Source organism: Falco naumanni, chromosome 4 (genome assembly GCF_017639655.2).
Source record: "Falco naumanni isolate bFalNau1 chromosome 4, bFalNau1.pat, whole genome shotgun sequence".
NCBI lineage: Eukaryota > Metazoa > Chordata > Aves > Falconiformes > Falconidae > Falco > Falco naumanni.
The window spans coordinates 51,251,792-51,272,995 of NC_054057.1; the positions used below are offsets into that span (position 1 = coordinate 51,251,792).

Here is a 21,204-nt window from a genome sequence, read left to right on the forward strand (position 1 = left end):
AACTTAGTCAAACGTATTTAAAAGAATTTCTTTCAGCATGTGCACGTAGATATTATTTCTTTGTGTTCAGTTCAAGAATAACTTGTGGTTTTAAAACCTGCCTTTTATAAGCAGTCAAATTTAATTGCTGCTTTTCTTTTAATTTGCTGGAAATACACTATTTTATGAGCACACACTTTCTGCTAAAATATTCCATCTGCTGATTGTTCTTAGATTCACCTGTTGAATTTCCTCTTGGAAGTGCTGCATTTCATAAAGATAAAGCAGCAATACCTAAGAAGTAACCCATGATTTTTTAGAGTAGAAGTATGAAGAATAAATAACAGATTATCAAGAAAATCCAAATTATAATCACTCTTTTCTCTATAGATCTTTAACCTAGATGGCTCTCTGTGGCTTGGATTTTCATCCTTTGACGTAAAAAATTTTAAGCTTGTGTTAACAGTACCATGTTTGACATTTGCTTGAACTTATTTCTGATCTAGTGCTGGTTGGTTGTGTTTAGCTTTTCATGTGTGTTGGTGAAATAAACAGTCTGATTTAAGCTCTGTTTTGTGACATTTGGTTTGTAAGAGCTGCAAGCTACGGGTTAAAATCTTTATAGGAGTAATTTCTCAATGGTTAACATGAAAAAGTCTTCACAAAAGAAGACTAATATTTTAAACGTAAGTTTGTATTTTCGGTATTTTTCTGTATTTCGGTTCCCATGAATAAAACATTTTATTGACGGAACAATAACCTACCAGTACTGCAGATCCTTTTCCACTGAAAGAATAAAATGGTGCCCATTGTCATCTTATCACAGCCTGTGTACAGCACCAGGGAGCTATCAAACAACAGTATTCAACAGATCTTTGTGCTGTTGTCTGTTCAGCCTCCTTAGAGAGTGTGCTGTCCACAATCTGTCACCTGCAGTCAACATTTATATAGAACAACACCTAATTTTATATTAGAAGCAGGATTTCAAAATCATTACTCCTTTTTTTACTGTAAAATTTCAGGTAGATAAGTCAAAGCTGCATATCTGAGGTTTAAAATGACATGAGAAAGAGAGTATTTAATGAAACCTCCAGATGTTCTTTCTGCAGCTCATAGGAACAGGCATCATTCTACCTCATCCTTTTTCTGGGGCATCCCTCTTCTTGCAGACTCTCATTTGTCTATAAATGTAAATTTAGGAAGATAATTAATCTGTAGAAATCAGTCATTTTAACAGGTTACTTCCAGTTCATAAAGTGGAATTCACCTAAATGATGATATCTGCTGGCAGCTTTGTGTGTTGCCTTTGGTTTTTCGTGCTCAGAAGAACAGTACGATTGAAAGGAATCAGTGAAGCTGAACAAATACTGACAAGGGGCTAAAAAAGAAGTCTGTTAAAGGGCTTAGTCGCTCATTTAACCTTCTGAGTTGAGTTTCAAGTAATATTTATGCTGACATGGGTGTCTGTGATTAAATGATTTGATTTTCAGGGGAGGATTTTTGTTTTGTTCTTCATGCAGGAATAGACCTGATTGCCGCATTTTATGGATGCCTGTATGCAGGCTGTGTGCCAATAACAGTTCGACCTCCGCATCCCCAGAACATAGCTACCACGTTACCTACAGTGAAGATGATTGTGGAGGTGAGCAGACACCTGAAAGTGCACAAGCAGATTAGATGAACAATGGATTTGTGTATTCTTTAGAAATGGTAACTGATCTGAGTGGGGATGCAGGTTGAAGAGTTGTATTGCTTCCAAAGATTCAGGACTTCAGTGTGTTGCAGAATCAACACTGCTTGGCAGCACACAGCCTTCTGACTTCCACTGTCACTTTTTGCCACAGTTATGCTACTCCTTTCAAGAAATACAGTTGAAGTACTTTCTTGTATTTAGCTGTATGCCAGTAATGGTAGGATTCCTCACCTGGCAACACTACACTGACCATTGAGAAAAATCCCAGTGGAAAGCTTAGTTGACCTGATGGTGATTTGTGCTCAGCTCTGTACATCTAATTGTTTCACAGTTTGAAGCAATTTCAAAGTTCTCTTGTGAAGATGGTACTTTGTTTCATCCAGAGAAGTGTTACTGGGACTTTTTCATTCAGTGCTTTCTTTTGATATTTTGGTTTTATCTGTTGAAGTTTAGACTTTGTTGCACATAAATAAGTTCACTATGCTTGTTACTGAGGGAAATAAAACGATTGCCAAGAGATAACCTTTTATATCTGGCAGTCTCTAATCTATTGAATGGAATTCTGAGCCTCTGAAAAAACAAGTTGAAACAAACATGATACTAACATTTCTAATTAATGCTGATATTTTCAAGTAATAACTACTAGAGGTAGTTATAATTTGTGACTTTCCTTATGGCATCAGATGCCACAAAGGATCAGTAGAGGTATGAGAAATTGTCCTATTGTCCCCTGGTTTCTCATTTTTTAGTGTTTTGGCATTCACAGTTTTTAAATATCAGTTGTTGAAATTATAGGAATTATGTAAAATGTGTTGTATCATTTTTCCTTTGATGTTTAATAGCCAAACTAAAACTGTTTGGTTTCATGATGAAAAACTAGGACAGGTCTAATCTGCCTTGTAATCATTGTCCCTTCGATAGACTAAATGAAATGTTGACATTTATTAGCCATATTAATGCCAGTTTGACTTAAAATCCTCTCAGCTCTGTTTTACACAAGATTTTCTTTCATTTTGGAGAGGGTTGACCTTGTAGAAATCAGAGTATTGAGGCGTTTCCTTCATTGCCAGTTCAGCCATACAAGTTTCCTGATGTGATGGAGTCAAAAGCCTGCTCTGACATGCTATATATCTACACAGCATCTTTTGAAGTCAGTAAGAATGACTTCTGAGTAAAATTTGGCCTACATAATTGTGTCCTGGTGATGAACTGGTAGTAGTAAAACACAACTGAGCATTATTGAGCCCCATCTAGAGCAGCTACTACCCTGTAGCTAGGATAACTTTTTTCTCCTTTCCATCAGCCCTACCATGCCTACATGTTTACCTCTGAATTGCTATTATCCAGGCACAGACATTCTGTATTTTAGTGAACCTCCTGATACACCACATAATGTAATTCCTGAGACATCTGGTAACCACCAGCTCTTGAAATTCCTTTTGTTTTATTGCTTCATATGTCCCAAATCAAGATTTTCGTAGATTAAGATTAACTACGTAAGAACTGCCTTTCCTTGCCATGACAGTGACATGACTGTATTGAGGGACGCTGCAATGGCTTCATTTGTTTTCATTTTTAGCTTGAAGTATTTAGTTTGTCCATTCAGGAAAATCATGGGGTTAGAGGAAGTAAATAGAGCTTGGGTCAGTATTTCTATGATCCTGATTTCCTCACGTGCTCTATAAAGTTGACCTTCATGAGATTACTGTCAACAGAAGCTGATCTTTTCTGCTCCGTGGTAAAATTTAGTGTACATATGGTTATTGATTTCCTTAGGTTGAACACTGGCAATTCAGTGTGCAATGAAATGTTTCAGAGTCCTTAAAGAAAAAAATACTCTTAACAATTTTTGCACAGATTCTCAAAGTTCAGGGAAAAGAATAATGATGCTGCCTTTCAGTTTGTCCTCTGTACCACCTTCAGTGATTAATAGTGTTCATGTTTATGTTTGTCTGAATATTTCCTTAAATATATTAATTTTTGTAATCAGTGAGAAATATTATTATAGTTGCTACTTATGATTTTTTTAAAATAGCAAATCTAGAAGGAGAATACCTTCAGCATGTGTCATCTAAAATTCAGTGCAGATGGTATTTGCAGTAAACTCACCATTTCATTTCTTAGTGCCATTTGCACAATTTCTGGTTTAGAGCTACTCATGCTGATATCAGAAGAGTTCCCAGTGGTTTATCACTAGCACAAGAACTGGAAATATATGGCTAACATAAAATTGACTTAAGATAGTAAAATTATTCATATAAATGTCAGGCTAGGTTTTGGTTTATGTGAAAATATTGTTTATCAACCAAGATATATTACCATCACATAGGACGTGTTTTGGTCATAGTCTTGTGCACTGGCATTCTGGGTTCATAACTGATATAATGTGTTGGAAAAGCACATTCTCACTATTAAGGTGCCTTCAGTTTCATTACAATGCTCTTCTGAAAGTGCTATTTTCATGTAATTTGTAAAACTCACATGACTTCGTCTGCTTTGTGAGCTGCATTTTTTGTGCATCTTTCTACCTCCTGATTGGAAAACATAAGGCTAATATACCTGTGTCCTGTTCTGGCAGAAAATAAATCATGATCTGGCTCATTTTCATGGGAGAATTAATCAGTATCCCATTGCGTTATTATTTATTTCTTAAATTCCTAGGTGAGCCGCTCTGCCTGCTTAATGACTACACAATTAATATGTAAATTGTTACGGTCGCGAGAGGCAGCAGCAGCAGTGGATGTCAGAACATGGCCTCCAGTACTAGATACAGGTGAGTACTAAGGCTAGGGGACCTCTGTGTCTTCTTTTATCATTGTATTTGTCAAGCACTCAGAGGTCTATCTGTCGTGGGAGTAAGATACACACATTTTCTTTCTCTCTTTTCACTAGACGATTTGCCAAAGAAGCGGCCTGCACAGATCTACAAACCTTCTAACCCTGAAATGCTTGCTTACCTTGACTTCAGTGTCTCCACAACTGGCATGCTAGCAGGGGTAAAGGTAGGGACTTGCTGTTAAAGCTGGCATTCCTGCTATCACTCCTGGCTGGCAGGTGGTACATTGCTCCTGATTTATAACTCCTCCTGATTTTTGGTAGTAGACATTGAATTGCTTCCTACCTTGCTGTCATTATTTGATTCCGTTAACATTAAATTAGTTCTTCTGTACTCACTATGGTACTGTGTGTGGCGAATTGAGCCCCTTTCCTCCTCCTCAGACTAAAAATTTCATTCCGGTACCCCTGTGGATAGACTACTAGCTTGTCTGCCTGAAGCATTCTTCAACTGATGCATCCACTGGTTCCATTTAATGAAGGAAATGAGAATTAGTCACCCTTTTTCTACTTGTTCCAGTGCCCATTCATTGTTTCCTCCTTATCACAACTCAGTTACTAGCTATTGGTTTTCAGTATTCTCTTCTTCATGCAATTGAGGTAACTGCTGATGTCTCTGATATATTCACTTGGTACAATACTAGATTAAGCAGTAAAACATTAATTGATGCATTTGTTTGATAAGCTCAGGCATGTTGAGCTCTTTAAATCTCTGTTCTACCATTTTTTCCAACCCCCTAGCCACTATTCATCAAAAGTGTTTTACCTAGCTGCTAACTTACATATTACTCGCAGGCAGAGGCAAAATCACTCTTTTATTCTTACCTTTTACTTCCTTAGTCCTGTCTGGTTTATATCCAAGGATTATGATTCCTTCAGCAATCTCTGCTGACATATCAGACTTATGTCCTATATTGAATTCCTCATACTCTTTGGCATCATCCATCTATTTTCAGAAGCTGTCAGTATACTTTATAAACAAAGAAAGCATCATTTTCTCAGTTTTTAGATGGAGAATTTGAAGCACAGAGTGGTGAAGTGGCCAGCTCAAAGTCAACTGACAGTTAAATGGCTGAGCTGGCTGATGGTCACATACTGGACACTCCTGGAGGATTCATTTAATCTGGAAGATTCATTTCATCTAACTTCAAATAGCTACAATGCCTACATATGTGGACTGGTCATTTGACTCCTCAATAGACAACAAGAGAAGCAGGGACTTTTAGGGTGTAATTTATCTGAGTTGCCTGAAACATCTATTTTTGAGTGGGGTGAATGTCACATAAGTCTTCATTTCTTCTAAAGGGGGCCTTAAATGATTGTTACAGATGCAGTCATCAATATTAAATCAGGTCTGAATCCCACCTTATCAGACTTGCAGAAATGACTACTGACTATGCAGAGTCCATTTCTGGAGGGTTTCAAAGATGGTCAAAGGCAGGGCAAGTCGACAAACTTTTTCTTAATGTGGCTAAAGGGAAATGCAGATAAATCGGTCAAGGAATTAATTAACTTCTGATATCTGGGTCAAAAAGCCTCTTGATCACTGACTCAGCAGGTTTGTGTAAACAGTTACCATCTACTAGATCATCACTAGTGATTAATTTTTGATGGAAGGATCGTAAGAGTCACAAGGCTTATATTGATAACACAGTGATGCTAAATTATAAAGATGGCTAAACAATTTATGTGGCTTCTGAAAAGCTGATGTTTTGTAATCACTGGAAGTAGTAGATTCCAGTCACATTTACTCTGAACTTTTTCAATAGTTTGCACCCAGTGTGGTGCAAAAATTCACAGTATGAAACTAGTTCTGGACTTGTAGAGTTCAGTTTGGTCCTGTGTGAAAAAGTAGTCTTGATTGAGTTAGAGTTAACAGCGTATGGACACCTGTTTTGAGCCTGTCCTTTTTCATCACTTGGAACATGTCCAGCCTCAGTTATGGCTCGCGTTGGCAGTGGAGACAAAGTCACTTCTGGAGCTTTATTCCCATTTACCTTAAGATCAAATAAATTTTACCTCTCAAGTGCCTGTTCCACTCCATTGACTCTAACAGTATATAAAGCAGGTAGCTCAGTATGTGGCAGAGATCAAAGGTTAGATGAGTTAAATCCTATCCAGGCTGTATTTCTAACATAGGTATCTTTCTTGTTATTAACAAAGAGGACAAAGATTGAACGATGTAATTCTGTTCCCGCTGTAGTTAGAACTTCTAAGCCAAGATGGGTGAGTGTGGGAAACACCCTAACATAGAAAAATATTCAGAATTTCCCTTTGATCTTTTTTTTTTTTGTTTCTATTTTCTGCATGTTTTATCTCTGAGAGCTTTCCTACCAAGATTTTAAGAGCTTGTTTCTCAGTTAGAAGCTGGATAACATGAAGACATTTTACAGAAACTTTACTAACTTTACCAAGGGTCTTTATCGATGAATTATGAGGTCCTTAGTACCTTTTCACATGCAAAATCCTCTTCAGTTTAAGAAGTGCATTGGCAATTTTATTTATTGTAATATGAAACGTGTACTTGGAATTATATTACTGATGATCAGCAAAATACTTCACTGAGATCCTGCAGTCATTTATTCCTTTATTCTTGCAGAAAATTTAGCTTGTTATCATTAGCTTTGCATAAAGCTCGGAGCACATACTTAAACCACTCACAGCTTTCTCCCTAAATCACTTCAAACTTATTCATTCTGTCTCCCCTCCCCTTTCACAGTTATTTGGATGCCCTCTTGAAGGAGAATTATGCTTCCTTAGATATAAATTACACGTGTGTTTACATAGAGCACAACGTCAATATTTATTTGTTTTCTTTATCCTGTAACTGATTTAAGCACTTGGCGCAGTTTGGGAATGAGCCTTCTGAATGACATAGTCGATCATTTTAATTACTTTGCTGTTGTCTTTCAGATGTCTCATGCAGCCACTAGTGCCTTTTGTCGTTCTATTAAGCTGCAGTGTGAGCTTTATCCCTCCAGAGAAGTTGCTATCTGCTTGGACCCCTACTGTGGACTTGGGTTTGTCCTCTGGTGCCTCTGCAGGTGAGATTTCTTCTCAACCTTTTAAAATACTGTTTCTGTTGTACTATAACACAACAAACTGGATGATGTGAATCATAAAAGGACAGGAAGAACAGACAGTTCCTCTGGGACTCACATAGGCAATTGGAATTGCTGGAAGCTGTATGGAGAGTGCTGTACGGAGAATATGCTTTCTTTGAGCGGGGCATGGCCGTAGGTATTTAGACTTACAAGTGCAGAGCATCAAAAAGGCTGCTCATTGACCTCCTGCTGTTTTACTGCTGTCTCTGCAGAGTCTGGCTAGTTTTGTTTGATGAAGACAGCGCTCTACCAATACTACCTCAAGGAAGTGGTTTCGTGATGTACTCTTTTTTATTCTCTAATCCGAAAGCACAAGTAGATATTGGGGACTTCCTCATTTGTGGGACTTATGGATGTGATTTTTGCAGAGACATGGAAGTATGTTTTCTTGCAGGATACTTCTATGGCAGTACCAAAGCTGTCAGGAAAAGGCATTTCTAGTGAAATGTGAATCAGCTTTTTTCTTTAACAAGGAGTTTAGGAATTTAACAATTCTGTCAGTCTCTATACTCCAGGGAAGTTACAGTTCAGCACTGAAAGCAGTTCTGTCGATTTTTTTTTTTAAGTCTGCTGGGTTGATGCAGAGGCAAGGGGAAAGAGCTATTGGAATGTTAATGGAACACATTTTTATGAAGACATCTCAGCGTCACAGAAGTCTGACATCTTTGCTCCTTCCATAGGAAATTCTTTTGGCACTAGCAGTGCTGCTGGTTTCAGTTACAAAAATGAAGATCATCCAGGGAAATACTTTGGATTACATATATATATATACACACACACATATATATATGTGTATATATATAGTTATAATTTTTATATATATATATAATTATAATTTTATATATATATATATATATACACACACACCCTGGATAAAATTTTACCAATTTATTAAATACCTGAAGGAAGCAACTGCAACAATTTGTTTTCAGTGATTATTGTTTATTTGAAGGAAGGCTATTGGTCTGGGGTTTTGCCCCTTTAAAATACTTCTTATTAAATATTAAATGGGCCTAAGATTAACAGTATTATCTTATTCATTCTTGATCAGCCTTTCTTGATTTAAACTATACTTGTCTTGATATTGTTTCAGATTTTATGTAGGGATTAGAGGTTTCTTCATTTTGAAAAATCATTTCTTTCCAATGTCTTATTTCCCCAACACAAAAATAAATAAAAATATTGAGGCTACAAAAAAAAATCAAGACACCTTTCAGAAATTTTGAAATTTTAAACAAATCACTCTTTTTAAGTTAATTCTTTTAAGTGCTGATTTTTTTTAGGATTTTTAAAATTTTAAGAAATTTTTTTATATAGGCATATGAGTTCCAGCATGTCCTGATTTAGGCTGGGAACTAAGCCACATCTGCAATGGTGCATTCAGTGAGACTAGGGAAGGGCTGAGAGCACCACAGGAGAGTTCAGCTGAGGAGTGTATTATTGTATGGAATAATGTTGAGACATGGAGCATCCAAGAATAACTTCCATGCACCATCATGATAGAGCCATAAAATACAGATAAATATTGACCTGTCCAAAATCCAAGTAATTTGTGGTGCCCATGACTCTCGTGAATACAGGATTTTTTGGTTCTTCCAGAACCGTATTTGCAACAAATAAGCATTTGCTGCCCTTAGGTCCTTACCAATACTGCTAATATTCAGCCTTTTAGGAGGAGAAGATTTTTTATGTCTGGCAGGTGAAGTAAGGCAGCAAGCCTTTGGGAGAAAGCAATCAATCAAGGTCTGTGCTTGTCTGTGGCTTGTAGTAGGAATAGAAAATTTTATACCATTTTCAAAGAAGAGAAAAGAAGTGAGGGAGTTGAAGGAACTGAGATCAGGCCAGCAACATGAACCATCATGTCAATCTCTTCCTTGCCATTGATGTCCTCTTCCTATAAAACCAGAAAAATTGCAGGTTGCTTGAATTGTGACTGTCTTTTAGAGAATTCTGACATCAGATACAGCTCCCTTAATTCCACTTACAAACTTAATTTCCATTACTATTTTAGAAATTAGTATTATTTGATGTGATAGCAAAAAATACATTCTGGATGTTATTGGACTCTTCGTAACTTAAAACTTTGCAAGTTTGCATTTTACTCTTTGTAGCTTAACATAAATCCTCCCCAACATTTCACAGCCCAGATTTCTACCTCAGAGGATTCTACTGTAAAGTATGATTCTGTGTCACCACTCCCACTAACTAAATTAATACTTCTAATGGCATATGCAAATGAAGTTAGATCTTCAATTTTTGATCAGCTAGGGGGTTTTGAGCGTTAAATAGGAACTAACTTCATTTTAGGAGCCCAGCAGGAAGAGAAAGCAACCTCCTGTGCTGGGTGCAGCTAAAATGACAAGTACATTTTAAACCCTTTATTAACTAGACCAAAGGAGGCATTGACTAAGGAATAAAAGAAAAACTAACCTTTTATCCCCCATTGTAGGTGCTTAGACGTTGTGCTGGGCTGCTCCACTGCGGTGCCCCAGAATGCCCCATTCTGTGAGGTCAAAGCTACTTAGGAAAGCTGCTGGAGCATGGAGCCCTTTGGTAAGTTTAGAATATATTGCATAGTTTTGCAAAGTTTTTATTTTTTAAAAAATTTATTATTTTATGGCCTAAAGGGCATGAAATAATAAAGAAAAGAAACCTTGCAAAGCAGAGCAATACATTTTTAAAAAAATGGAATTTACCATGTTGCCTCTAAACTGGCTGCATGCTCCAGCAGGGTTTCCTTGGAACCTTTGTCATTGAACAGCACGTCCTGGGTGCGGCAGCAGTCATCAGCCCTGTTGTGAGTTCACAAACTCCAAACTTACTAATTTTAACAGGTTCTTACTAATGGCTCAATAAAAGAATACCTTATTTTTGTGTTTTTCTCTTTAATGATGTCATTTCTCCATTCTAAGAGGGTGATCCTGGTATTCTGACCTGGGTTGCATTACATTTTAAAATTTATTACATTCTTTGAAAGAAAAAAAATAAAAGTGTCCTCCAGTGTAAAAAAATCAATACTAAATCTCATTGTTCAAAAATGTTTCCTGAAATTAAGATGTCCCTATCTTAGTGGTGCTCACTGTGGGGCAGAATAGAGCATTCTGCATTTTGTTAGTGAGGATTTATTTAATCGATAGTTGCCGAGTGGTGCAATAGAATAAGAATTTTCCCTCCATTTGAGGCCAGCTAAGCCAACCCATATTGCAGTTCCGCTTTTACTACTGGAAGATAGAATTGTCCTTGCTCAAATTAAAATGAAGTACATTCATAATTTATAATGAATTTTATACATATTCTCACAAAGTGAGATTGTAATAGTGCAAGTCAGTAAGACTCAGTCTGGATTTAAAATAACTGAATTTTCAAGTCCACAGTAGCTACATAAAAAATAGCATGAATGCTATAAAGTGATCTTGGGAAGGCTTTCCAGGTAAGGTGCAGCGAAGTGGCTTTCTCCTGTCCTGCTCCTGCTGTCTCTGTTCTGTAGCCACAAGCTTAAGTCCCCAGCCTTGCTGCCAGAGAGCTTCTGGAGCAAGAGACTGCAAGGTTTCTTATTAACCGAACAGGTGGAACTGTGCAAGAAGTAAGCAAGGAATTGCCGCATTAACATGAGAACTGGATTTTAGAAAACTTTAGTGTGCTGCGACTAACTAATTATTGTTAGGGGTTTCAGGCAAACTTGAAGATATCTGGCAGGCATGAGCATTTCACACAATTTCAGACTATTTATAGCAAATTAAAGGTAAGACTGCATAAAGAAGCCTAAATGCCACACCGGAAAAGGGTAATTCTGACATGGGAAGTGAAGGACATGAACATAACCATCTCTCTCGTGTTTTGTGAAGTGTGTAAGCGGGGCAGGGGAATGTAAAGGTGCATCTGTCCACACAATGCCATGTGCCTGTTTCCAGTGGAGTCTTTAGCCAGTGGCAATCTGTGAAAGAGGCAATCTGCGTTTCTTCCACATTACTATAGGTCTGTTAAACCTGCCTCAAGTCTAGAAGGTTCAAGGGCAGCTGAAAGCCCTGAGTTACCTTGATATGCAAGTTCTGAGGTGCGCTGACAGACTGACTAACTCCACCTCTCTGTAGACCTGCCAGTACATGGGGCAGTAGCTGGGACAAGGGGGGGAGTGTTGCTAAGACACCACTTGAGTGGTCCTCAGGTCTGAGCAGGGGCTTACAAACTGTGCTGTAATGAACTGAGCTGGATGCATTCAGCCTTAGGATGTCTCTAATGCCAGTGACAACAGAAATGGCACTGCCATCTGCATCCTCCAGTTTACCTCAGGCTGTCCTCCATGCAGGGCAAGACATCTCTCTTTTTTTCTTCAATACAAAATAGAAACAGTGGCCAAATTTTTAGCACTTGCTCACCTGCTTTACGTATTTAGATAAAGGGACTTTCTGTTGAAGTGGCCCTGAGCACTCCAGTTCCACAGAGTGTATGATTCCCGCCCCTGGTGCTGCCAGGTGATGTGTTTGTGCTCAGGAGCAGTCAGCAACACACTTGCCAATAAAAAGCTACACAACAGTTCAGAAGTGCCCTGGAGCAACCTGGAACCATGTTAAGAAAGCTTCCCTTGTGAGGCTCAGAGATTGCTGAAACATGTTTCTGGAAGGGGGAGGCTAAGGCCTTTTGAAGACGTGCCAGTGATGAGAAGTTGGAGTTAACCTCTGGCTGTCATTCTGGGCAGACAACACTGTCCCAGCAGGTGGTGTGGGCACTACAGGGACAAAATACTGCCATTTCAGTGGGAACCAGTGACTTGGGGGTATCTGATTGGAGTACCAACACCAGAGCTTGAGTTACAGCAAAGTGCTGGGTTGGAGCACCACTTTCGCCGGCTCCCAGTACTCTGATTTGGAAATTGTAAAGACTGGACCTATTCTCAGCACCGGAAGCCTATCAAGATTTATGGGTGAGATCTTTTCCTTTTGGGGAAAATCTGCGTGCCTGATGCAATAATGTCTTTCACTGTGCATTAGTTAAACTTCTTTGTGAGATACCTGTGTCTCTTCAGTACTGGTTGCTTGTCCGCTTACCGTGTTCAGTCTTGCTGCTAGTGCACTGTATGCCAGCTGCACATCTTGGATTCTGCAGGTAGTGCGAAGTCCTTTACGTGTTCTCCAAAAGCCCCTTTTTGGTGTGTGTAGTGGGTCTGCAGCAGAACTGAAGATTTAATTTTGGCCCAAGTCCTGTGAAGCCTAGGGCAGACATATGCACAAATACTCTGCTCTGTGACCTCTACTGTCCTTCATACTAGGTCTGGTCCAGCTAATTGTGAAGGCTTTTGTTCAGTCCCATTCAGGTTTCCTCGGCACGCAGACTCTTTTCACAGACTTTGAATTATAGGCATGGCAACTCAGCTATTTTGGGCTCTGCCAGTTGCTCAGTTCCCATACCTCTCCCTCATCACCAAATCCCAAGTATTATCTCTAGAAATGCAGAAACTAAATGCATATACTTACAAGACTCAGCAGTACCTACCTGCCTCCTGCAGTTAAGTGGGAATTCAGCTGATACCACCTGAGAAGGACTCCAAAAGTAAGGGCAGTGGCAGGTCAGCAGCCTGCCAGAATGCAATTGCAAATTGCAGTTGCCATTTGTCAGCATTTATTGCCCTGCTGAAATTTCTGGAACTATAATAAAACCTCAGACTTGACTGTTAATCTGCGTCAGCACAGCATGGGGTAAATCTTTGATTCAGTGGAACAGTTAAGTGCCAAGATGTCCTTCCAGGTACACTGCCAAAACAGCCTGGCAGGCGGTGATACCGGTGTTGTGATCAGATGGTGCCGTCATACCAAAATACATCCTGGTGCATTTAACTGGAGTGTTCCTGTCCTTGGGCAGCCCTTGCTTAGTGCAGGCAGACAAGGCTCTTCACTTATTGCCAAAATCCAAGACTTGTCCACCATGTGAATACCCTTTTTTCCCCCCGATTGCTTTGCAGTCCTCTAAAGGAAGAGAGCATTTCTAAAAGGTGATCTCCCACCTCAACTACCGCAGCATTTCACTCTGCATCTGCATCCTAAATGTCATCGTGACAAGATGATGCAGGGGTGCTCTGTAGTCACTCTCCTTTTTTGTCTTTTTTGTCTGCTCCTTTTGCATTTCCTAAAAATGGTGGAGACTGATAAACAGATGTCCAGGTCTGTCAGCTAGTCTCTGCAGTTCTGCACTGTGTCTACTCCTGTTACAAGACTTCTGTCAGGAGACAGAGTTACTTTTGTGACAGTAGGTTTCTACAGTGACGGAAGAAACTATCTTGCTTCAGTTCCTTCCCAATATTTATATAACTGAATTCTTGCACCTACTCCAATATATCATATATAGCTGCAATTTCAGAATGGTAATTTTAGCTTCTACAATTTATATTTAACCCCCCAACTTTTCCTAATATCCCATCTGACACCCCTGATGCCACAGTGTTCACCATCGTTTTGTTGCTTGCAGTATGAGAGTAGCAAAGCTGACAGCTTAATCATCTCTTGATGACTGTCACGTTTCAAGGTGAGATGTAACTGTCTATTTGTTTAGTGCCTCAGTTTTGGGATTAACTCTACCATATCTAGAATGTACCATACCTAGATGTGCCTACCAAACATCTCTACCATACCTAGAATTACACAGAGGCAGCACTGACAGAATTTCCAGTAGGATTGGGACCACATCTAGCTATATCCAGCATCTCCAAAGCAGCCTTCCACAGCTGCAGTCTGTTCAGGTGTGTGGTCCTCTGCTTGGTTGGTGGCATTAAAACTAAGCAAACACCCTCTAACATCTAACAGTGATTCAAAACCACCAGAGTTGTAGGAATGTTTCAACCAGCTATACAAGGGAGTAGCTGTTTTTCCTCAGCTTCTCTCCACCAAAACATTGGTGACATACAGCTTTGCAGGGGTCAACATGGAAGTATAAAATATGCGGATTTGCAAGGATGTGCAGCTACCAGGAACATTTTGTTGCTTGGAGTGATTCACAAAACCTGCATAATGCTTCTGAGTTGATTCAAGGAGGTGAGCCAAGTTATGACTGACATAGTGGCAGCCGGGTGCTGCAGACCACTTCAGCTCTGGAACTGGCACGTTCACCCCAGACATATGTCTTTGTAGGTCTTCTAGCTCCACCAGCTGCTCTAGCAAATCAGTTGATAAGCGTGGTTTATTAAACCATAGCTTGGTAGCCAAAGCCTGTGTTGGTCATCAAGTTTCCAGGCGTGGTATCTTTCTGTAGATGTATGTACTATGGACAAGAGCAACACACGTCTGAGGTTCTGCACCACAGAAAGTTTCCTTCCTGCTAGATGTTTTCTGCTGCTTTACAGTTTTTCTGGACTCTTTAGTATTTCTTAGGGATTATAAAGATCAGAAAAGGTACTAGCAACATCTGATTTATTTCTGCCTAATCAGAGTGATTTTTCAGTCAAAGTCTGATCGTAAGGGTGTTTGTTTCCCTCAGTCTGGAGAAGACGGGGTTATTTTGCCCAGATCCTCATGCTTTGCTGCATAGCTGCTGGTGGGAGGTTAAAAGCAAATACAAACGTCTTGCTTACTTGTCCAGCCCAAGCTGATCAAGAGAGGTAGACAGTTCACTCCCACTCATTAGTGTTACTGAGGGGGAAAAGATTTGTCTTTGATATAAATCCATATTCTCAGATTCCACCATTTTGGACTATTTCCTTGGAATCAAATCTGCTTTTTTTTCTACTAAAAGCAATACAGCTTTTTCCTCCCTTATTACTGTGGAGTTTTTGTGTGCACTTTTCAGTACAGGGATAAAGTTTGTTCTTTTGATTTTGTTTTTATTTTGGGATGTTGAATAAGTGGCACTTAAGGGATCTTTATATGGTTCTGAGTAATAATTCTCCCACATTTGATCCCCTGGCAGCTTGTTTATTATTCTGTAGTTGGTTGGTTTTTTTTCTTCTGCTATTGGTTGCATCAACAAGAGGAGTTCAGGGACAGGGGGAAGGCTTTGATGCTGAATCTCTGTGTACCATATTCATGCAGATTGCAGCCCATCCCAGGTTCTTACTCGAGTGGTTACAGCTACCTGTTTGTAAGAATTAGATATTTACCAGACTTACCACACACCTTGATTCTTTGTGGGACCCTAACCTTAAATTTGCAAAGAACTAAGACCTTCCGGCCTTCTCTGAAAAATTTAATAGAATTGGCTGAGAAAGAAAGAGTGTAGTAGTATTTATAGTATAAACTGTTGCTACTCCCTAGCTGGGTTTGATCTGTCACTTGAGCTCAGGGCATACTCCTTGCAGGCGTAGGTAACTTTGCCAACATATTTTTTCAAATGTTTATAAAGCACATGCTCAGGGTTCAGTCATCCTTTATTCTGATTCTGTAAAAGCAACATAAAAGCATAATGCTTCATTTGACCATCCTGCGCTATAGTCGTTATGTCAGCCATATTGAGAACAGATCAATTTGTACTAAGTCACTGGTCATAAATCACCAGGAGTGGTGTAAATGTGGACAGGCAGTCAAAGATAAATTTTTTATTGTATGATAAATGAAATTATTTTAACTGTAGTTCATACATATTCCATGACAACCTCTGGCTCATACTCCAGCGGAGACCTAAACTGTTTGGATTATTAACTGCCATTGTGGCTGGACTTGTACACCTTTTATGCCTTTATTGTACCGAGTAAAGGCATCCAGGTCACACAAACCTTGTTCTAAATTGCACAGCTTTTGAAAGCATTCTCACCTGGGTTTGGGGGAGGAGTGGGAGCACTCACCAAAGAGGGAAGCTAGTTGTGCAACATATCTTCAAGAACTGCAAAAGTGTGTTAGTTAGAGAGATGTTCGTATTCCTGAAATTAAAGTTCCATTTCGTGTCTTACTTCGGGCACTTGGATTTGGAAACGTCAGCTGTACTTTACCAAGCCAGCATTTCAAGTTTTCAAGTCACAAATTAATTTCTCCCATATGCATCATAAATCTCTGGGGCTTTATGGTCCTTTTTCAGAACTTCTGTGTTGGGGGTTTTATGCTATGACCATTCTGATTTGATATAGCTACAAATCACAAATTAAGATGTGAAGGAACTGTAAAATTGATGGTAAATCTGCCTGTCTGAGATGAATGAACAACATAGGACCCATGGGAAATAAAATCAAATTGGGAATACTTTTTTCCCTTGGGGACAATCTTTGGTACCAGGGAAATTAGCTCGGACAGAATTGTTTCCTTCAGGGACCCTGATAAGTGTCTTTTCTTAACACTTATATACTCACAGGGTATCCAGTAAACAAGAGAGGTAGTATATTTGGGTTTTTAAAGTTCATAAAACTTCCACAGAAGAAATCTGAAGCCACAAGGATTGTTAAATTGGGGCCAGATTTACTCCTTGAAAGTGATTGCAAACGTCTTGCTTGCCTCAGCAGGAGAGAGGTTATTTCCATATTAAGTAATCAAGTACTCTTCTAATCAAGGTATCTTAAAATGGTAATTGCCCAATCTTAATTATTTGTCAGCAACACATAATTTTGTTGATATTATAATACTGTTTATTAGCACCATTAATAACCAAGCTATTTTGCTCTCTTCAGTACAGTTCTAACAGCAAAGTCTACAGGCATTTTGAATAAATTAGTATTTTAGGAGCATGTTCTGTCTGCATTCCTCATGATTCCTTGTAGACTCTGAAGCAAAAACCAGTTAAACTTCACGTTAAACTGCTGGACCTGTAGAGCACTGTGAGACTTTACATGGTTCATCCAGCGCTGTGATAAACTTTGTATTCTACTACCCCATAGCTTGTATTAACATCTGCGGGCGCGGGCATTTAGCATGCATTAACGAATCTTGTGTCTTTACAGCGTTTATTCAGGACACCAGTCTATTTTGATTCCCCCCTCAGAACTGGAGACAAATCCTGCTCTGTGGCTTCTTGCCGTGAGTCAGTACAAAGTGAGAGACACTTTTTGTTCCTATTCAGTCATGGAGCTTTGTACTAAGGGACTCGGTTCGCAAACAGAGTCACTGAAGGTGAGTAATTCTGCTGTCCTGCACAAACTGGCGTCTGCAGGGTGGGGTTTGAGAGCCCTTCCTGCCCTGAAGGGCTGTGCTAAATGTCTGCAGCGAGAGAAAGGCATCAGAGGGCGAGGGCAGCTTCTGCAGAACCTGTGTTATTCCGTGCCAAAGTCTATACTCGAATATCAGTCAGTCTCTGACAGATCCCGAGGCTTTTAAACATCAAGGGAAGGCTTTTATTTACCTAAGCTTTCTGTTCTGTGTTGCAGCCTATGTTGATAGGCAAGTGTTGGAAAACAGAGTTGTAAACGTGCAAGAGACCCGAAGAATATTATGTTGAATATTATGTTTTATGAATTCCTTGATTGTATGAAGTACTAGTTTGGTTTTGGCCCCTGTAGTTCAATGATCACTTATTAAAAGTACTGTATTGTTTTAAGTGGATTGTCATTGTATGGGGTGGGCATTGTTTTCCCCCCCAGAATTAAAAGCCACGTGGCCAGTTACATTGATGAAATGATCTAGAATTTCCAGTATGCTACTGAAATAAATTAGATCTTAGGATACTGATATTTACAATGTCTCCAGCCCTTAACCATCCTCGTTTAATAATTTCCTAATCAGTTTTTCTAAGGCTAGACACTGCTTCCTGCTTGCTGTTATTCACTGGCTTTCTGAATTAATATTAGGAAATAGCATTGCCTCCCTTCAGAATTAGCATACCCATCTCTTCCTACGTGCTAACACTGAGATGACAAGCAGGTATGTCTGCTCTTCCACAGTTATTAGGCTGTCATCTGGCCATCCGGTGTCCAGGAAAGTTGTAAATTATACTGGCACCTTGGCCTGTATTCTGCTATTCCTCTTGAATCACAATACACTTAAGTACTACTAACTTTTTCATTAAATCTGTCCATTTGTGGCTTTTGTTACATTTTAACTTCTTTTTAGGCAAGGGGACTGGACCTTTCACGTGTACGGACATGTGTAGTAGTGGCTGAAGAACGACCTCGGATAGCTCTTACTCAGTCATTTTCAAAATTATTTAAAGACCTTGGTCTCCATCCACGGGCTGTCAGCACATCACTTGGCTGTAGAGTTAACCTGGCAATATGTTTGCAGGTAAGATTTTTCACTCCTTAAGCTCAAAATTATTTTAAGAAAACAGATTTCAGAAAAAAGCATTCATTGTATTTCCTTTGGCTGCTTGGTTACAGACATATTAAAAAAAATGCATGTGGTACTTCATGTTCTTGCATATACAGGTAGTAAATTTCTGTTACTTTGTCAACTATTCATCCCTCTCATGTTGCACTCATAGCATTTATTCTGCCCGTGAATACAGTAATTCAGAGAAGTGCATGGTAGTGACAGAATGCATACTCTGTGCTCGAAAAATAGTATTTAGTCATGTAATGTAAAATCCAGTTTCCAAGTGCTAATTTAGCATGTTACAAAATGGATTTCTTCTGTTTATAAAATAATTCCAACCATTATTTAATTAACTAGATATTTTCTGCCCACAGTTTATCTTTTACAATGGAAAATTGTTTTGCTACATCACTTCCATTCTGTTTTAATCCACTAATCGGAAGAAAGTACCCAGGAATAATGCAGGATTTAACTTGCATTCTCCAGGAATCTTTATCGAGTCACGATTTTAAGGACAGATGGAGCACTGTAGCTCTCTGGTCCAAATTTCTGAATACCCTCTAGGTTTTCATCCAATGATGATTACACCAAGCAAATAGTTTTAGGCTGATCTACAGTATATTATTTTATCTTTCAGAACTTCAAGTGCTGAACATTAACTTGCCTTTTTATAAGGTGTTCAATTTTTAATTAATTTTGCCTTATTTCTAGTTTAAATTTATCTGACATTAGATTCAATCACTTTTTATTTTATTACATTTTTCTAATCTAGAATAAAGGATCTCATATCATGACTCTAATACACATCTTAGTCTTTGATAAATAGATAAAGAATCTTAAGACAGCCTTTCCTGATCTGTGTCTGCTTTTAATGACTCCTGATCTCTTTCTGTCTAAATCTGGTATCAGGAATTCATGTACTATTCCTGCAATAATGCCACAGGTGTCCTACTTAGATGTAATATGATTTCAGACTTAATAATCTTTTTAAATAACACAAGGATCATCTTCTGCATTGGCAGCCACATTGACTATAAAGTTCCATATCCATTTGGTCACCTACCGTGTCTCTAACCTCTTCAAAGTCACTGTCTCCTCAGTGCAGAACTTGCCTGCACTCTATATGGTGCATCTCACACTTCAAATCTGGCAGTTACCCCTAGTTCACATTAAAGGATTTCTCATGCATGTAACCTGCATAATTGCTTAGGTGTGGAAGCCAGAACAGATCTTCTCAGTGACTTTGCAAATAAGTGACTTGCTATTTTTTTTTCCTGATTGTAAATGTGAAGACTTTTTATTTTATCAAAAAAATGTGACAAATACAGCTTATGGGTTCAGCACAGACCAATATGTCTGTATGTTATGCTTGTCTTAGCCTCTTGCCCTGTTCGACATCACTAAAGAATCCTGGCTTTCATCAGACCTTGTCTAAAAGTGACCTTGTAGTTCAGCGTGTTACCAGAATATGAATACAGGAGTTATGCCACGTCTCCAGGACTGCTTGCTTCCTCTCTGACTACCAGCAGAGTATCCCTTCAGCCCAGGGTGACTTTAATTATTATTATCAAACATATGACAAGGCAAAGCTTAGCAGGGTTAAAAGTCATTCTGTGTCCCAGAGGTAGAGTTCTTTAGTTTGACATTCTGTAACTGCTGTCATAAACATTCTCCAATAATAAAAATTTAAGAAAATCTCCTGTAGTCTCAAAAATGGCACTTGAATCCTTCAAAACAGTTTTACCCTAATGAAATTTTATAGTTATGAGAGAAAAATGCATCTTGTAGTTTAAACATGTATGAACCCAAGCAGTATCTTCCCTTGTATTTCTGTCATGGATTTGATACAAAAAGTACTGACTGAGGCTTTGAAATCTCTCCTGCTGAATTTCTTTGCAAGAATACAGGCCTCTATTTCTTTTTCCATATCTAGAGTCCTGAGTGATGACAAGGCAGAGAGGACAACTCGGAAAACATCTAGGAAATCTTTAGGCACCCCCCCCATGAGGCGGCACAGTTTGGATGGTGCCAGTTTAGGCCAGTTAGCAGGTGCAGGTTGGTCTGCTTACCCAGTCAGCAACCTAACCAAGCTTAAACCCTTGGCTGGGACAGGCACAGCAGGCAACAAGGACACCACTTTCCCTCAAGTAGAAAACAGAGGAGAAAGAGATGAGCTGGTTACTTGGTAACAATCCTTGTCTAATTTGCTCCTGTATCTTTAGACACTGTGAAGTGCCCATGGGATGATGGGATGTCTCTTACAGAGGAGGGGAAGGAGGGAAGTGATAGCATACATCCACTGCTCTGACTTCGCTGACAGATCAGGATGGGGCCCACCAGCCCACCCCTGCAGCTGTGGTGCAGCTACTGACATATAACTGAACTTCTCTGGCTTCTGGTCTTTGGGGAGACCAGACATGAAGGATGCTGTAGACAAAAA

The 21,204-nt window shown here is 39.1% G+C and overlaps 1 protein-coding gene across 3 annotated transcripts in view; it reads left to right on the top strand.

Moving 5' to 3' along the window:
• The window catches only part of DIP2C (disco interacting protein 2 homolog C), a 325,277-nt gene that overhangs the window by 267,868 nt on the left and 36,205 nt on the right, over positions 1 to 21,204 (top strand). For all 3 annotated transcript variants that reach the window (XM_040592066.1, XM_040592064.1, XM_040592065.1), the window contains 6 exons: positions 1,500 to 1,621; positions 4,334 to 4,445; positions 4,565 to 4,674; positions 7,421 to 7,551; positions 17,459 to 17,627; positions 18,564 to 18,734. In XM_040592066.1, coding sequence (XP_040448000.1) covers positions 1,500 to 1,621; positions 4,334 to 4,445; positions 4,565 to 4,674; positions 7,421 to 7,551; positions 17,459 to 17,627; positions 18,564 to 18,734 — 815 coding nt within the window. The remainder of the gene's footprint in view (positions 1 to 1,499; positions 1,622 to 4,333; positions 4,446 to 4,564; positions 4,675 to 7,420; positions 7,552 to 17,458; positions 17,628 to 18,563; positions 18,735 to 21,204) is intronic.